Below are 17,376 nucleotides of genomic sequence, written 5' to 3'. Positions count from 1 at the left end.
AAAATATTCCTCTCTAACTAAGAGGTGCTTCATAAATTTTCTATAGCAGCAAAATTTTCTATAGAATACAAATTTTCTATAGAAATAAAATTCTATGGAAATATAAATCTATGGAAATATAAAATTTCGACAAAATTTTCTATGGCAATAAAATTTTGGTAGATTATTTTTGGCCCTTAGAGGCTCCGCAAGCCAAATCTGGGGATCGGTTTATATGGGGGCTATATATAATTATGCACCAATATGGACCAATTTTTGCATGGTTGTTCAATACCATATTCTAACACCACGTACTAAGTTTCAACGGGATCTGATAAATTTTGTTCCTCCAAGAGGCTCCGGAGATCCAATCTGGGGATCGGTTTACATAAAGGCTATATATAATTATGGGCCGATATGGACCAATTCGGACATGATTGTTAGAGACCATATACCAACACCATGTACCAAATTTCAGCCGGATCGGACGAAATTTGATTCTCTTTGAGGCTCCGCAAGCCAAATCTGGGGATCGGTTTATATGAGGGCTATATATAATTATGGACCGATGTAAAGGGTGATACGGTCAAAATTTGGTCAAGGGAAAACGCGTGTAAATCGGTGAAATCGTTTATTTAAAAAATTAAATTAAATTTCTTTTTCAAGTTCAATTAGTATAAAATTCAGGAAAAATATTCAGTTAGGCATTCGCTTTTCCAAATCCGAATTGCCGGGCCTCACGCTTGACACCTGCCATCAGATTTTGTACAGCCACCTTGTCCACCTTCTTTGCCGCAGAAAGCCAGTTTGCCTTGAACTGCTGCTCGTCCTTAGCAGTTTTTTTGGTCTTCTTTAGATTTCGCTTGACAATAGCCCAGTATTTCTCAATTGGGCGGAGCTCTGGCGTGTTGGGAGGGTTCTTGTCCTTGGGAACCACCTGCACGTTGTTGGCGGCGTACCACTCCATGGCCTTTTTACCGTAATGGCAAGATGCCAAATCCGGCCAAAACAGTACGGAACAACCGTGTTTCTTCAGGAAAGGCAGCAGACGTTTATTCAAACACTCTTTCACGTAAATTTCTTGGTTGACAGTCCCGGAAGCTATGAAAATGCTGCTTTTCAAGCCACAGGTACAGATGGCTTGCCAAACCAGATATTTCTTTGCGAACTTTGACAGTTTTATGTGCTTGAAAATATCTGCTACCTTTCCCCTTCCTTTTGCCGTATAAAACTCCTGTCCCGGAAGCTGCTTGTAGTCGGCTTTGACGTAGGTTTCGTCGTCCATTACCACGCAGTAAAACTTCGTCAGCATCGTCGTGTACAGCCTCCGGGATCGTGCTTTGGCCGTCGTATTTTGTTTATCATCGCGATTTGGAGTCACTACTTTCTTGTAAGTCGATAGTCCGGCTCGTTTTTTGGCTCGATGCACGGTTGTAGACGATACACCCAGCTTATTTGCGGCATCTCGGAGAGAGAGGTTAGGGTTTCGCTTGAAACCACCGGCAACTCTCTTTGTCGTCTCAGCGGCTTCCGGTTTTCGATTTCCCCCGATCCAGACTTCCTGGCTATCGACAAACGTTCCCCAAACACTTTAATTACATTTGTAACGGTTGATTTGGCAACTTTTAGCGATTTTGCCAGCTTTGCGTGCGAGTAGCTCGGATTTTCGCGATACGCGAGCAAAATTTTGATACGCTGCTCTTCTTGCTTGGACGGCATTTTGACAACTGAAGAGTGAATTCCAAAATCAAAATAGGAGCAACATTCTACACACACACACCTTCGGAATGAGGGGTGTTCAGGTTTTTTAAATGCAAAATTGAAAGAAATACATCAAGTTTATATTGACCAAATTTTGACCGTATCACCCTTTAGACACATTTTTGCATGGTTGTTAGAGACCACATACCGACACCATGTACCAAAGTTCAGCTGGATCGGATGGAATTTGCTTCTCTTTGAGGCTCCGCAAGCCAAATCTGGGGATCGGTTCATATGGGGGCTTCTGAACCGATATGGACCAATTTTAACATGGTTTTAGAAACCATACATCAACACCATGTACCAAATATTAGCCAGATCGGATGAAATATGCATCTCTTAGAGGCTCCGCAAGCCAAATGTGGAGGTCCGTTTATATGGGGGCTATACGTAAAAGTGAACCGATATGTCTTCAATACCATCCGACCTACATCAATAACAACTACTTGTGCCAAGTTTCAAGTCGATAGCTTGTTTCGTTCGGAAGTTAGCGTGATTTCAACAGACGGACGGACATACTTAGATCGACTCAGAATTGCACGACGACCCAGAATATGTATATATACTTTATGGGGTCTTAGAGCAATATTTCGATGTGTTACAAACGGAATGACAAAATTAATATACCACCATCCTATGGTAGAGGGTATAAAAATCATTAATTTATGGTTGACCCGTTATTAATGTTACTTTAGGGATAACAGCGTAATTTTTTTAGGGAGTTCATATTGATAAAATGTAAGATTGCGATCTCGATGTTAGATTAATAAATATGTTTAGGATTAGCAGCTTAAATAATAAATCTGCTCGACTTTAAAATTTTTACATGATCCGGCGAAAGCCAGTTTGTTTTCTATTTTCAAAAAATTAAAATATTTCAGTACAAAGGAACTAATATTTGATAATTTTTTTATTTAAACATTTAATAATATTAATATTATACTATTTTGGCAGATAAGTACAATAAATTTATAAATTATTTATGTATTTTTTTTTTTACAAATAGAAAATGATTTTTTTATAGAAAATTTTAAATTTACTATTTTTATGTTTTCTATTTTCAAAAAATTAAAATATTTCAGTACAAAGGAACTAATATTTGATAAATTTTTATTTAAAATATTTTGGCAGATAAGTACATAAAATTTATAAATTATTTATGTATTTTTTTTACAAATAGAAAATGTGTTTTTTTTTTTATAGAAAGTTTAAAATTTACTATTTTTATGTTAGCCTGATATCAATGCAGTCAGGTTTTTCGTCCAAATTTAATATTTATTTTTGGAAGATTAAATTTAAATTTGTTGAACTATGTGGAAGTAAAAATGGCCCTTAAGTTTACAAGATTAAATTTAGAGCCCCCATATTTGATTTCTTAAATATCAGTTCATCCGCCTTGCATACAGGCTGCCATGGGTTCAATCCCATTTTTTCCCTGACAATTCTACATTTTATAAATTTTATTTTTATTCTAATTTTTATTATTACGAACCAATGACTTCAATTTAGAAGAAATTCTGAATACAAACAAAAAAATTATTAAGTTTTGATATATTTCAAACATATATATTCTCTTGAATTGCAGTACAAATTAGACCACATTTACATCTCTTCATTCCACGTCCACTTGGAGGTCCATTCTATAAAGATAGTAAAGACTTTATAGTCACAACACCATTCCCTTTCATCACAACCTCATCATTTACAGTGCCCAAAATACGTAAAGAATTTGTGGAAACGTGGCTATTCGAAAATATAAACAAGTATGAAATAATACACAGTTTTGATCTAAGACTATTGAAATTGTCCATAAATTTTAATTAACATTCATATAAAACGTTCATAATTTAAGTAGCACATGTTTTTATTATTAAATGTCCCCTTTCCCTCCCACCTTCTCAAAGAAACTGCATGATCCTACCAAAACGGAAATGAATAATTTAAATTGTATTAATTTAAATTGAATTAACGATTTTTAAGGTTCTTGATTAAATTTAATGATTTTTTTGTGTGTGAAGAGCATAACATATATACCATATTTAAATACTTACGAATTGTTTACATTTCAGAAATATACGATTATCCAATATATTTCCAATATACATTACGTCCTTTTGCCGCATCGTTAGATTCAAATGGAGAACCCTTAATAGTTACCACAACAGCTCCAACATTTTTTACCACTACTACATTGTCACCGATTGTAGAACCTAAAATACGTAAAGAATTCATTGAAACTTGGATATTTGACGATGTTAATAAGTACGAAGGACATATAATTTATTCTTCGATATCTCTTGCATATTGTAATTAACATTAAATTAAGCATCATCCCTAACATGTAGTTTGTTGTTGAACTTATGACATTTTATTTCAATCCAGAGTATAGCATATTTCGTTTAAATAATTTTCGAATCAAAATCCTCAATACATCAGTTCATTTCTATGATATTTAAGCTAGAAAATTTATACAAAATAGATAAGCTAATAGTTCATAATTGATCAAACTTCACAATTAGTTGTATTCATTATACTAGGAACTGACTGTTGAATATCCACGGTATTACTGTGTTAGGTTAAGTTAGGTATAGTGGCATTAATTGGGCAAATATTGGATCATCGTTAACATAACAGGTTGGCTGATAAGTCCCCGGTCTGACACATAGATGGCGTCGCTAGTATTAAATGCATATTATTTTTATATAGTACCAACCTTCAAATGACTCGTGTCAAAATTTGACGTCTGTAAGTTAATAAGTTTGTGAGATAGAGCGTCTTTTGTGAAGCAACTTTTGTTATTGCGGAAAAAATGGAAAAAAAGGAATTTCGTGTTTTGATAAAATACTTTTTTCTGAAGGGAAAAAATGCGGTTGAAGCAAAAACTTGGCTTGACAATGAGTTTCCGGACTCTGCCCCAGGAAAATCAAAAATAATTGAAGCGTGGTGAAATGAGCACGGAGGACGGTGAACGCAGTGGACGCCCGACGAAAACATCAAAAAAATCCACAAAATGATTTTGAATGACCGTACAATGAAGTTGACCGAGATAGCAGAGGCCTCAAAGATATCATAGGAACGTGTTGGTCATATCATTCATCAATATTTGGACAAGCGGAAGCTCTGTGCAAAATGGGTGCCGCGCGAGCTCACATTTGACCAAAAACAACAACGTGTTGAAGATTCTGAGCGGTGTTTGCAGCTGTTAACTCGTAATACACCCGAGTTTTTCCGTCGATATGTGACAATGGATGAAACATGGCTCTATCACTACACTCCTGAGTCCAATCGACAGTCGGCTGTGTGGACAGCGACCGGTGAACCGTCTCCGAAGCGTGGAAAGACTCAAAAGTCCGCTGGCAAAGTAATGGCCTCTGTTTATTGGGATGCGCGTGGAATAATTTTTATCGATTATCTTGAGAAGGGAAAAACCATCAACAGTGACTATTATATGGCGTTATTGGAGCGTTTGAAGGTCGAAATCACGGCAAAACGGCCCCATATGAAGAAGAAACAAGTATATACGGCCGTAAGTTCGGCCAGGCCGAATCTTATGTACCTTCCACCATGGATTGCGTAGAAACTTCTACGAAAGATTGTCATCCACAATCGAATTACTTGGGTTGTGGTATCTTAAAACTTCTTAACATCGTTTTCTAAATTGTGAGTTAGTCCATACGTGGTATATATTAGACAAAAAAGTTATGTATAGTTAAGTCTACAAATAATTACGAATCGATATGGACTTTTTGCACGGTACATAGAGAGCCAGAATTGATATATTGGGGTCGCTTATATGGGGGCTATATACAATTATGAACGTGATATGGACCAATTTTTGTGTGATTGGAAATCGATTTATCTGAGGGATATATATAACTATAGACCGATATGGACCTAGTTAAACATGGTTGTTAACGACCATATACTAGCACAATGTACCAAATTTCAACTTACTCGGATGAAATTTGCTCCTCCAAGAGGCTCCAAAACCAAATCTCGGGATCGGTTTATATGGGGCTATATATGGTTATGGACTGATATGGACAACTTTTGGCATGGTTGTTAACTATCATATACTATCATCACGTACCAAATTTCAAGCAGATCGGATGAATTTTGCTTCTCCAAAAGGCACCGGAGGTCAAATCTGGGGATCGGTTTATATGGGAACTATATATAATTATAGACTGATAGGAACCAATTCCTGCATGGTTGTTGGATACCATATACTAACATCAATTAACAAATTTCAACCGAATGGGAAGAATTTTTCTCTTCCAACGGGCTCTGGAGGTCAAATCTGGGGATCGGTTTATATGGGGCCTATATATAATTATGGACCGATACCAACCAATTTTCGCATGGGAGTTTGAGGCCATATATTAACACCACGTACCAAATTTCAACTGAATCAGATGAATTTTGGTCTTCCAAGAGGCTCCGGAGGTCAAATCTGGTGATCGGTTTATATGGGGGCTATATATAATTATAGACCGATGTGGACCAATTTTTGCATTGTTGTTAAAGACTATATACTACCACCATGTACCAAATTTCAGCCGCATCGGATGAAATTTGCTTCTCTTAGAGGCCTCGCAAGCCAAATCGGGGGTTCGGTTTATATGGGGGCTATATATAATTATGGACCGATGTGGACCAATTTTTGCATGGTTGTTAGAGACCATATACTAACACCAGGTACCAAATTTCAGTCGGATCGGATGAAATTTGCTTCTCTTAGAGGCCTCGCAAGCCAAATTTGGGGTCCGTTTATATGGGGGCTATACGTAAAAGTGGACATTTTCAATACCGTCCGACCTACATCAATAACAACTACTTATGCCAAGTTTCAAGTCGATAGCTTGTTTCGTTCGGAAGTCAACAGACGGACGGACGGACGAACGGACATGCTCAGATCGACTCAGAATGTCACCACGACCCAGAATATATATATACTTTATGGGGTCTTAGAGCAATATTTCGATGTGTTACAAACGGAATGACAAAGTTAATATACCCTCCATCCTATGGTGGAGGGTATAAAAAGTGTTGTTCCACCAAGACAACGCACCGTGCCACAAGTTATTGAGAACGATGGCAAAAACTCATGAATTTGGCTTCGAATTGCTTCCCCACCCACCAGATCTTGCCCCCAGCTCGTAGGGAAAAAATTTGGCTGCAATGAAGAGGTGATCGCCGAAACTGAGGCCTATTTTGAGGCAAAACCGAAGGGGTACTACCAAAATGGTATCAAAAATTTGGAAAGTCGTTATAATCGTTGTACCGCTCTTGAAGGGAACTATGTTGAATAAAAACGAATTTTGAAAAAAAAAAAATGTGTTTTTCTTTGTTAGACCGGGGACTTATCAGCCAGCCTCTTATTTAAGTGAAAAAACTAAATTAAAAATAAAGCTAAGCAAGTATGTACCGCCGGAAGTTCGACCAGGCCGTATCTTATGTACTCTGCACCATGGATTGTGTACCAAAACTGTCATCCACAATCAAATACGGATTGGTTGCGGTAATAGTTGCCAATATCAAGGTATAGTTTTTTCTTAACACTGTCTTCTCAATTTTAAATTAATCTATATGGTGTCTATGTTAGATAAAAAAGGTAGATTAGATTTCGCTCTGTACTCAGAGGGACAAATTTCAACCGAATCGCATGAAATTTGCTCCTTCAAAAGGCTCCATAAGTCAAATCATATAATCAGTTTTAAAGATGTATTCAACAACAAACCCCGAGGATTGCATGGAAATACAATACGTCCATCCATATTTGATATTCATATACTAAAGTTAATATCTAATTTTAGTTCTGTGGCTTAGACGCCCAATTGTTCGTCGAAAGGGAGTATCATCTTCGACAAATGGTGTTGGAAGAATACCTAGTGCAACACCCATTGCCGTTCCATACTCCGGGGTTTATAAAATATTGCCCTCACATTCATCCACACAAGCACCCAATATGGTAGTTCCAAAACAAATGATTAAACCAACAGTACGCAAAGAATTTATTGCTACATGGATTTTCGAAAATATTAACGAGTATGTAAAAATAAATGAACATCATCTATGTGATTTTGCTTTTGTGTCGTTTAAAAATTGCTTTGCTTCGGAAATGATCATATATGCATAATATGACCAAGTCACACCTTGAATTTATCATCCAACATCGTGGTAAAAACAACCGATTATATATAGTTTGTTTTTGTATCGTTTATTATATTTAGTTTCGAAAATTAACATTTGAATCGTTGATAATTGGTCGATATATTGGTCATGGACGATATATCATTAAGTGTAGTTCTGATTTGAAACTCAAAAACTGTCTGGAAAATTCTTAGTGAAATTTGCTAAATAGTATACGAATATTACGAATTATAGCCATAAATCGAGTATTTTATTAAAATAATGAATTTTAATCACAATCAGCGGATTGTCACTTATGACTGAAATTATCTTTGGGGTCTGCGCGGGATTTTGGACAAAATCAAATTAAAATATTTATAATTTTAAATAAACTAAATTCTTTTATATTAAATCAGCAAAACACTCAAAAATTTTTATGATAAATTCAACGATTTTATATCCTTAAAATGCAAATATAATTTTTGCGTAGACAAATTTTTCTGAAACAAAAAATTTTGCTTGACCTTTGAACTTTGCATTAGGAGTTTTGTCCTTATAATAAATAACCTCTATATGAAGGTTAAGGGTAGTCCCCAAAAATGTTTAATTTTGGGTGGCAAAAAGAGTTTCCCTCTATCTATATAAAGTCTGGGTGTATCCTTTGCTTCAGATATAACATAAAGCTACAAAAAAAAAAAATAATAATGTTAATGTAAGTGACCAAGGCATATCCTTTCCGACAAGAACACCCCCAAGCCCTGAGCAAGGCCGGATATTCTAGTAGCATACGTCTCGAAAGGATATGGTCTAAGATGGTGGTCGTTACAAATAAGAACATTGAAATGGGTATATTTGCATAAAAAATCGGTTAACTAAATTCAATTCTCTAAGTGGATCCGCTGCAATGAGCTTCTTCTATGTGGTTAACTGAACTGAAACCATTTCAGCAGTTAAGTTCTTAACTGACTTATGGAATATATAGGCAAGGTGACAGATATGTCCATTGTGGGGTTTAAAAGTTCTTTAGCGGAGCTTCTTGAAAATAAAACAAGTATATACGGCCGTAAGTTCGTCCAGGCCGAATCTTATGCACCCTCCACCATGGATTGCATAGAAACTTGTACTAAAGTTTGTCATCCACAATCGAATTACTTGGGTTGCGGTAACACTTGCCGATAGCAAGGCATCTCAAAACTTCTTAACACTGTCTTCTCAATTGTAAGTTAGTTCATACGGGGTATATTAAACAAAAAGAGGCCGATTAAATACGTAAATAATTCAGTTTGACAAAATTTTTTACAGTAATAAAATTTTGACAAAATTTTCTATAGTAATAAAATTTTGACAAAATTTTCTATAGAAATAAAATTTTGACAAAATTTTCTATAGAAATAAAATTTTGACAAAATTTTCTATAGAAATAAAATCTTGACAAAATTTTCTATAGTACTCGTAATATAATTTTGATAAAATTTTATATAGAAATGAAATCTTGACAAAATGTTGTATTGTAATAAAAATTTGACAACATTTTCTATAGTAAAAAAATTTTGACAAAATTTTCTATAGTAAAAAAATTTTGACAAAATCTTCTATAGTAATAAAATTTTGACAAAATATTCTATAGTAATAAAATTTTGACAAAATTTACTATAGTAATAAAATTTTGACAAAATTTTCTACAGTAATAAAATCTTGACAAAATGTTGTATAGTAATAAAATTTTGACAAAATTTTCTATAGTAATAACATTTTGGCAAAATTTTCTATAGAAGTAAAACCTTGACAAAATTTTCTATAGTACTCGTAATAAAATTTTGACAAAATTTTCTATAGAAATTAAATCTTGACAAAATGTTGTATTGTAATAAAAAGTTGACAAAATTTTTTATAGTAAAAAAATTTTGACAAAATTTTCTATAGTAATAAAATTTTGACAAAATATTCTATAGTAATAAAATTTTTATAAAATTTACTATAGTAATAAAATTTTGACAAAATTTTCTATAGTAACAAAATCTTGACAAAATGTTGTATGGTAATAAAATTTTGACAAAATGTTGTATAGTAATAAAATTTTGAATTTTCTATAGTAATAAAATGTTGACAAAATTTTCTATAGAAATAAAATTTTGACAAAATTTTCTATAGAAATAAAATCTTGACAAAATTTTCTATAGTACTCGTAACATAATTTTGACAAAATTTTCTATAGAAATGAAATCTTGACAAAATGTTGTATTGTAATAAAAATTTGACAAAATTTTCTATAGTAAAAAAATTTTGACAAAATTTTCTATAGTACAAAATTTTGACAAAATTTTCTATAGTAATAAAATTTTGACAAAATATTCTATAGTAATAAAATTTTGACAAAATTTACTATAGTAACAAAATTTTGACAAAATTTTCTACAGTAATAAAATCTTGACAAAATGTTGTATAGTAATAAAATTTTGACAAAATTTTCTATAGTAATAACATTTTGGCAAAATTTTCTATAAAATAAAACCTTGACAAAATTTTCTATAGTACTCGTAATAAAATTTTGACAAAATTTTCTATAGAAATTAAATCTTGACAAAATGTTGTATTGTAATAAAAAGTTGACAAAATTTTCTATAGTAAAAAAATTTTGACAAAATTTTCTATAGTAATCAAATTTTGACAAAATATTCTATAGTAATAAAATTTTTATAAAATTTACTATAGTAATAAAATTTTGACAAAATTTTCTATAGTAACAAAATCTTGACAAAATGTTGTATAGTAATAAAATGTTGACAAAATGTTGTATAGGAATAAAATTTTGACAAAATTTTCTATAGTAATAAAATTTTGACAAAATATTCTATAGTAATAAAATTTTGACAAAATTTTCTATAGTAATAAAATTTTGACAAAATTTTCTATAGTTATAAGATTTTGATAAAATTTTCTATAGTAATAAAATTTTGACGAAATTTTCTATAGTGATAAAATTTTGACAAAATTTTCTATAGAAACAAAATTTTGACAAAATGTTTTATAGTAATAACATTTTGATAAAATTGTCTATAGTAATAAAATCTTGACAAAATGTTTTATAGTAATAAAATTTTGACAAAATTTTCTATAGTAATAAATTTTAACAAAATTTTCTATAGTACTCGTAATAAAATTTTGGCAAAATTTTCTATAGAAATAAAATCTTGACAAAATGTTTTATAGTAATAAAATATTGATAAAATTGTCTATAGTAATAAAATCTTGACAAAATGTTCTATAGTAATAAAATTTTGACAAATTTTCTATAGTAATAAAATTTTGACAAAATTTTCTATAGTTAAAAAATGTTGACAAAATTTTCTATAGTAATAAAATGTTGACAAAATTTTCTATAGTAATAAAATTTTGACAAAATTTTCTATAGTTATAAGATTTTGACAAAATTTTCTATAGTAATAAACTTTTGACAAATTTTTCTATAGTAATAAAATTTTGACAAAATTTTCTATAGTAATAAAATTTTGAAAAAATTTTCTATAGAAATAAAATTTTACTAGATTATTTTTGGGGATCGGCTATATATAACTATAGACCAATATGGACCAATTTTTGCATGGTTGCTAGAGACCATTTACTAACACCACGTACCAAATTTCAACCGAATAGGATGAATTTTGCTCATCCATGAGGCTCTGGAAGTCAAGTCTGGGGATCGGTGTATATGGGGGCTATATATAATTATGAACCGATGTGAACCAATTTTTTCACGGTTCCTAGAGACCATATACCAAAACCGTGTACCAAATTTCAACCGGATCGGATGAATTTTGCTCCTCCAAGAGGCTCCGCAAGTCAAATCTGAGCGTCGGTTAATATGGGGGCTATACGTAAAAGTTGTCCTATATGGCCCAATTACAATACCATCCGACCTACATCAATAACAACCACCTGTGCCAAGTTTCAAGTCGATAGCTTGTTTCGTTCGGAAATTAGCGTGATTTCAACAGACGGACGGACATGCTTAGATCGACTCAGAATTTCACTACGACCCAGAATATATATACCTGATGGGGTCTTAGAGCAATATTTCGATGTGTTACAAGCGGAATGACAAAGTTAATTAATATAGTTCCATCCTATGATGGAGGGTGTAAAAATAGAATTGATTGCTTCAATTAATTTTGTTATTAAAAACTTAAAAATTTGCTATCATTCTTATACCCTCCACCATAGGATGGGGGTATATTAATTTTGACATTCCACTTGTGACACATCAAAATATTGGTCTCAGGTTCCATAAAGTGTATATATTCTGGGTCGCGGTAAGCCTTGAGTCTAGCGATGTTGTCCGTCCACCCGTCTTCTGAAATAACGCTAACTTCCGAACGCAACAAGCTAACTTGGTATAAGTAGTTGTTATTGATGTAGGTCGGATGGTATTTCAAATGTGTTATATCGGGCCATATTTAGGTATAGCTCCCACATAAACCGACCCCCAGATTTGGCTTGCGGACGCTCTTGGAGGAACAAATTTCATCAGATCCGGTAGAAATATGCTGCGTGGTCTCTAACAACCATGTGAAACTTGATCCATATCGACCCATATATATAGCTCCCATATCTCTTGAAGGAGAAAATTATGGCCTCTAATAACTATGCATAAATTGGTTCGCTTAGATTTATAATCTTATATAGCTCCCATATAAACCGAGTCCCAGATTTGATTTCCTATGATTCCTGAAGGTGGCGGCGGCAAACGGAATGACAAAGTTAGTATACGTCCCATCCTATGGTGGAGAGTATACAAAGATTAAAAAATTAAGATTTGCTTCCCATTATGAAGTACGCAAAGTACTAATGAATTTAAAAGTAGATTATGTCTTAAATATATCCTTAGTAAAATTTCCCGCTTCTTTGGCTCACACTCACTACCAACATAATTAAAGTAAAAACGAAATCGTTGGATCTCATCCTAGTTCCTTTTCTTTTCTCCATCTATGATCCACTGATTATTACCCTGTGGTATATATTCTGGCATTCTGAACATCTAGGACTCACCTAAACTTAGGACACAACACTGAACTAATCACTATTTCAACGTTAAGTTAAACCCCTCAAAAATGTTAGCAATATTTTTCAGTAGTTTAGACTCCTAAGTTCTGGTTTAGAAATTGATGTAGGTCTTTTACAATTTTTTTCCTAACATAGCCAATCGTACATTTTAAATGTTATTTTCATTACTAGCGTCATTTAATACCGGCCTCAAAAATCATAACTCACAAAATTTCCGAATCGCCACCGAAGCGGATAAAAGCACTGCTGAGCTTTAAAACATTTATTTTACTTTTATCATAAATTTAATTTTCAGATATGTATCAGGAACAAATTTTTTATCATATGGCAATGGCACCATCAATGGCATATCCTGATGCAGTTTTTGGAAATTCATTCAGTGAACCAACTGTACGAAAAGACTTTAAAGAAACTTGGATTTTTGAGAGTATTCAAAAGTACGTCAAATGGATTTATTTGAATTGTTCCATGTTCACCGTCCAAAAATATCATTATGCTCACGAAATATGTTTGAGGTGTTCATATTACTTCTACGCGTGTATATATTTAAAATTATTCATTAAATTTTCAATTGAGATAACTAAGGAATTAAATATATCGATATATTCCTACCATGGTGGTGTAAATTCGTGACCATCATGGACGCTGGTTGTTGTTTTGACAAGGTGTCATTTTATCGTTGTCAGATTGACACCGTCTGTTCTCAGTTTGACACCACATATATTTGATTCGCTTTTATGAACGCTGCGTTTTGAAATGAGCACGCACGATATTTTCTATGGGTGTAATAATGTCTCGACATGTTCTTTATTAAAAAAAAAAAAATAAAAAATGAAGAATGATGATGCGAATTTCTCCATCTTTTTTTTGCTGGGATAAAGTCACTCTTTATCCATTTTCACCTATAATTTATAAAAATTGGGGAATGTTATTTACAGATCTTTTTTTTTTTTTGTTGTAAGTAAATATATTTGTGTAATTTTCAATATCCCTTCAGTTGTATTATTTTTTATTTATTTGATGTTTTTTGATGATTTGTGTTTTTTCTATGTTTTAAATGTAATGTTTTACGTTGTGTTGTGTATGTTAATACAAATTATTTTATGTCATACTCTACGTATAACAACATAAATCATATTATCTTAGTTCTGTAAAGTCAAATTTAATTTAAATTAGAAATATAATTTATATTAAAAAATTAATTTGATATTGCAAATGCAATTGAAACTTATATATAAAATTAACAAAAATTAAATATAATTAAACATAAATTTATATTTAAAATAAAAATTAAAATTAGAATTAAAAATAAACATAAAATTACAACTAAAATTAAAATTCAATTTGTAATTAAACTTAAAATTCAAATTATGAATTTAAACTTTTGGTTTTTAATTTATAATTAAACTAAAATCCATCAAACTATATTTGAATTAAGTTTAACTCTAAATTTGAATAAAATAAATTGAACAAATTTTAGTTCAATTTATATTTAATTAAAATTTTAATTTAAAAACAAATAAATTTGAATTTAAATTTCAATATAAATATAAATTAAAAACAATAATTAAAACGTTCTATTTGAATTTAAACTAAACTATATATTTGAATTAAATTTAAACAAGTATATACGGCCGTAAGTTCGGCCAGGCCGAATCTTATGTACCCTCCACCATGGATTGCATAGAAACTTCTACGAAAGACTGTCATTCTTAACATCGTTTTCTTAAAGCGGTATGTATAGGTAAGTCTACAAATAATTACGAATCGATATGGACTTTTGCACGGTACGTAGAGAGCCAGAATTGAAATATTGGACCCGCTTATATGGGGGCTATATACAATTATGAACTTAATATAGACCAATTTGTGTGATTGGGGATCGATTTATCTGAGTGCAATATATAACTATAGACCGACCTAGTTGGGCATGGTTGTTAACGGCCATATACTAGCACAATGTACCAAATTTCAACTGACTCGGATGAAATTTGCACCTCCAAAAGGCTCCAAAACCAAATCTCGGGATCGGTTTATATGGGGCTATATATGATTATGGACTTATATGGACCACTTTTGGCATGGTTTTTAAATATCATATACTACCACCACGTACCAAATTTCAACCAGATCGGATGAATTTTGCTTCTCCAAAAGGCACCGAAGGTGAAATCTGGTGACCGGTTTATATGGGGGCTATATATAATTATGGACCGATGTCGACCAATTTTTGCATGGTCATTAGAGACCATATACTAACACCATGTACCAAATTTCAGCCGTATCGGATGAAATTTGCTTCTCTTAGAGGCTCCGCAAGCCAAATCGGGGTATCGGTTTATATGGGGCCTATACATAATTGTGGACCGATGTGGACCAATTTTTGCATGGTTGTTGGATATCATATTTTGACACTATGTGCCAAATTTCAGCCGGATCGGTTGAAATTTGCTTCTCTTAGAGGCTCCGCAAGCCAAATCGGCTGATCGGTTTATATCGGGGCTATATATAATTATTGACCGATGTGGACCAATTTTTACTTAGTTGTTAGAGACCATATATTTACACCACGTACCAAATTTCTGCCGTATCGGATGAAATTTGTTCTCTTAGTGGCTCCTCAAGCCAAATCGGGGGATCGGTTTATATGGGGCCTATATATAATTATTGACCGATGTGGACCAATTTTTGCATGTTTATTAGAGATCATATGCTGACACGATGTACCAAATTTTAGTCGGATCGGATGAAATTTGCTTCTCTTTGAGGCTCCGCAAGCCAAACTTGGGGGTCTGTAAAAGTGGACCGATATAGCCCATTTGCAATACCATCCGACCTATTTACATCAATAACAACTACTTGTGCCAAGTTTCAAGTCGATAGCTTGTTTCGTTCGGAAGTTAGCGTGATTTCAACAGACGGACGGACATGCTCAGATCGACTCAATTTTTACCACGACCCAGAATATATATACTTTATGGGGTCTTAGAGCAATATTTCGATATGTTACAAGCGGAATGACAAAGTTAATATACCCCCATCCTATGGTGGAGGGTATAATTAATATATATTACTATTTTGTTTTTATTATATTTTTTATTTATTTTTTTTTTTAATTTCAATTTATATCAAAATTTAATTAAATTTAAATCTAAGTTTAATTTTAATGAACATGTAGACCTAAATTGAAATTCAAATAAATTTTAATTAAAAATATAAAATATTTAAATTTAATAATAAAAACAAAAAGGTATTTAAATATACATTTAATTAAATTTAATTCAAATTTAGTTTTATATATAAATTTATCTAAATATTAATTTTTATATTAAAAGATTTATATCATAATAATAAATGTAATAATAAAAGAATAAAAAAGAAAAGAAAATTTGAACTTAAATTTTAATTTAAAAAAATTAAATTTGAATTTAAATATAAATAGAAATTAAAAACTTAAACATAAAACATAAAATTCTCTATTTGAATTTAGTGTTTAATTAAAATCTATATTTGAATTAAATTTAAATTTAGTTTAATTAAAATTTAAATTATTATTTTGATTTTATTATTAAATATATTTTTTTAATTTAAATTAAAATATAATTAAATTTAAATTTAATTAAAATATAGACTTTAATTATATTTTTATTTTAATTAAAAAAAAATATTATTTAAATTTAATAATAAAAACAAAAAATTAAAATGCATTTAAATGTACACTTAATATCAATTTAATTAAGTTGTAATTTTTATATAAAAAGATTTAAGTATTTAAATCTAAAAACAAAAAACTAAAAGTCAAATTCTCTGTTTGAACTGAATATCAAGTAGGTTCTTGACATACAAAACAGAAGTTTTTTATTTCTTGTTTGAGTAGTGTAGCAACCTTCAAATATTAAAATAAATGTCTTATTAATTCATTAAAGCCCAACGCAAAAAGGACGATTCGAATATATATCTCGATGTGGCTTATGAATCCGAAAGTGATATTTCTTATGATGAAATAGACTCTATTACCGTTCAGCCAGCATCAAGTGACGATGAAATTGTATTTACGGAACGAACGAATTTTATTGAAAATTGGTTTTCCTCTGAAAATGATATGAGGTTTGATTCTAATAAATTATTTTATATTTGTAAAAATTCCTACTATATATTCGTACGATATAATGGATACTTTTTTTGTATTGTAGCATCCTATTGTATGGCATCTAACAATTAATTACCTTGATTTTTATTTTACTAAAACTTTAATTATAAACTCTACTTTTTATCTGCAGATTATCTTCCTTTACCACTTCCTTTGTATTCCTCCGCCTTTGCTGGCCCTGTTTTGTATTTGGCCAAAGAAGAAGAAAGTTTTATATCCGTAGCTTCTGAAAATCCTGCACAAATACGTCATGACTTTCGGGATGTTTGGCTATATGACTCTGAGAAGTATGA

At 31.7% G+C, this 17,376-nt stretch overlaps 1 protein-coding gene across 12 annotated transcripts in view; it reads left to right on the top strand.

The window, feature by feature from the left end:
* LOC142226579 (CD109 antigen-like) overlaps positions 1 to 17,376 on the top strand; it is a 95,933-nt gene that overhangs the window by 55,413 nt on the left and 23,144 nt on the right. The window contains exon 5 of one of the 12 annotated variants that reach the window (XM_075296675.1): positions 17,214 to 17,370. The exons of 6 other annotated variants lie outside the window; for them this stretch is intronic. In XM_075296675.1, the coding sequence (XP_075152790.1) occupies positions 17,214 to 17,370 (157 nt within the window). Of the gene's footprint in view, positions 1 to 3,325; positions 3,504 to 3,809; positions 4,003 to 7,556; positions 7,789 to 13,228; positions 13,371 to 16,859; positions 17,041 to 17,213; positions 17,371 to 17,376 lie in introns of all 12 variants that reach the window. 5 more of the 12 variants (XM_075296670.1, XM_075296676.1, XM_075296665.1 and 2 more) reach the window with 5 other exon arrangements.

This window comes from Haematobia irritans, chromosome 2, assembly GCF_050003625.1.
Source record: "Haematobia irritans isolate KBUSLIRL chromosome 2, ASM5000362v1, whole genome shotgun sequence".
NCBI classification, from domain to species: domain Eukaryota; kingdom Metazoa; phylum Arthropoda; class Insecta; order Diptera; family Muscidae; genus Haematobia; species Haematobia irritans.
The sequence above is the reverse complement of the archived record's forward strand: the minus strand, read 5'-3'. Positions and strand labels throughout refer to the sequence as shown.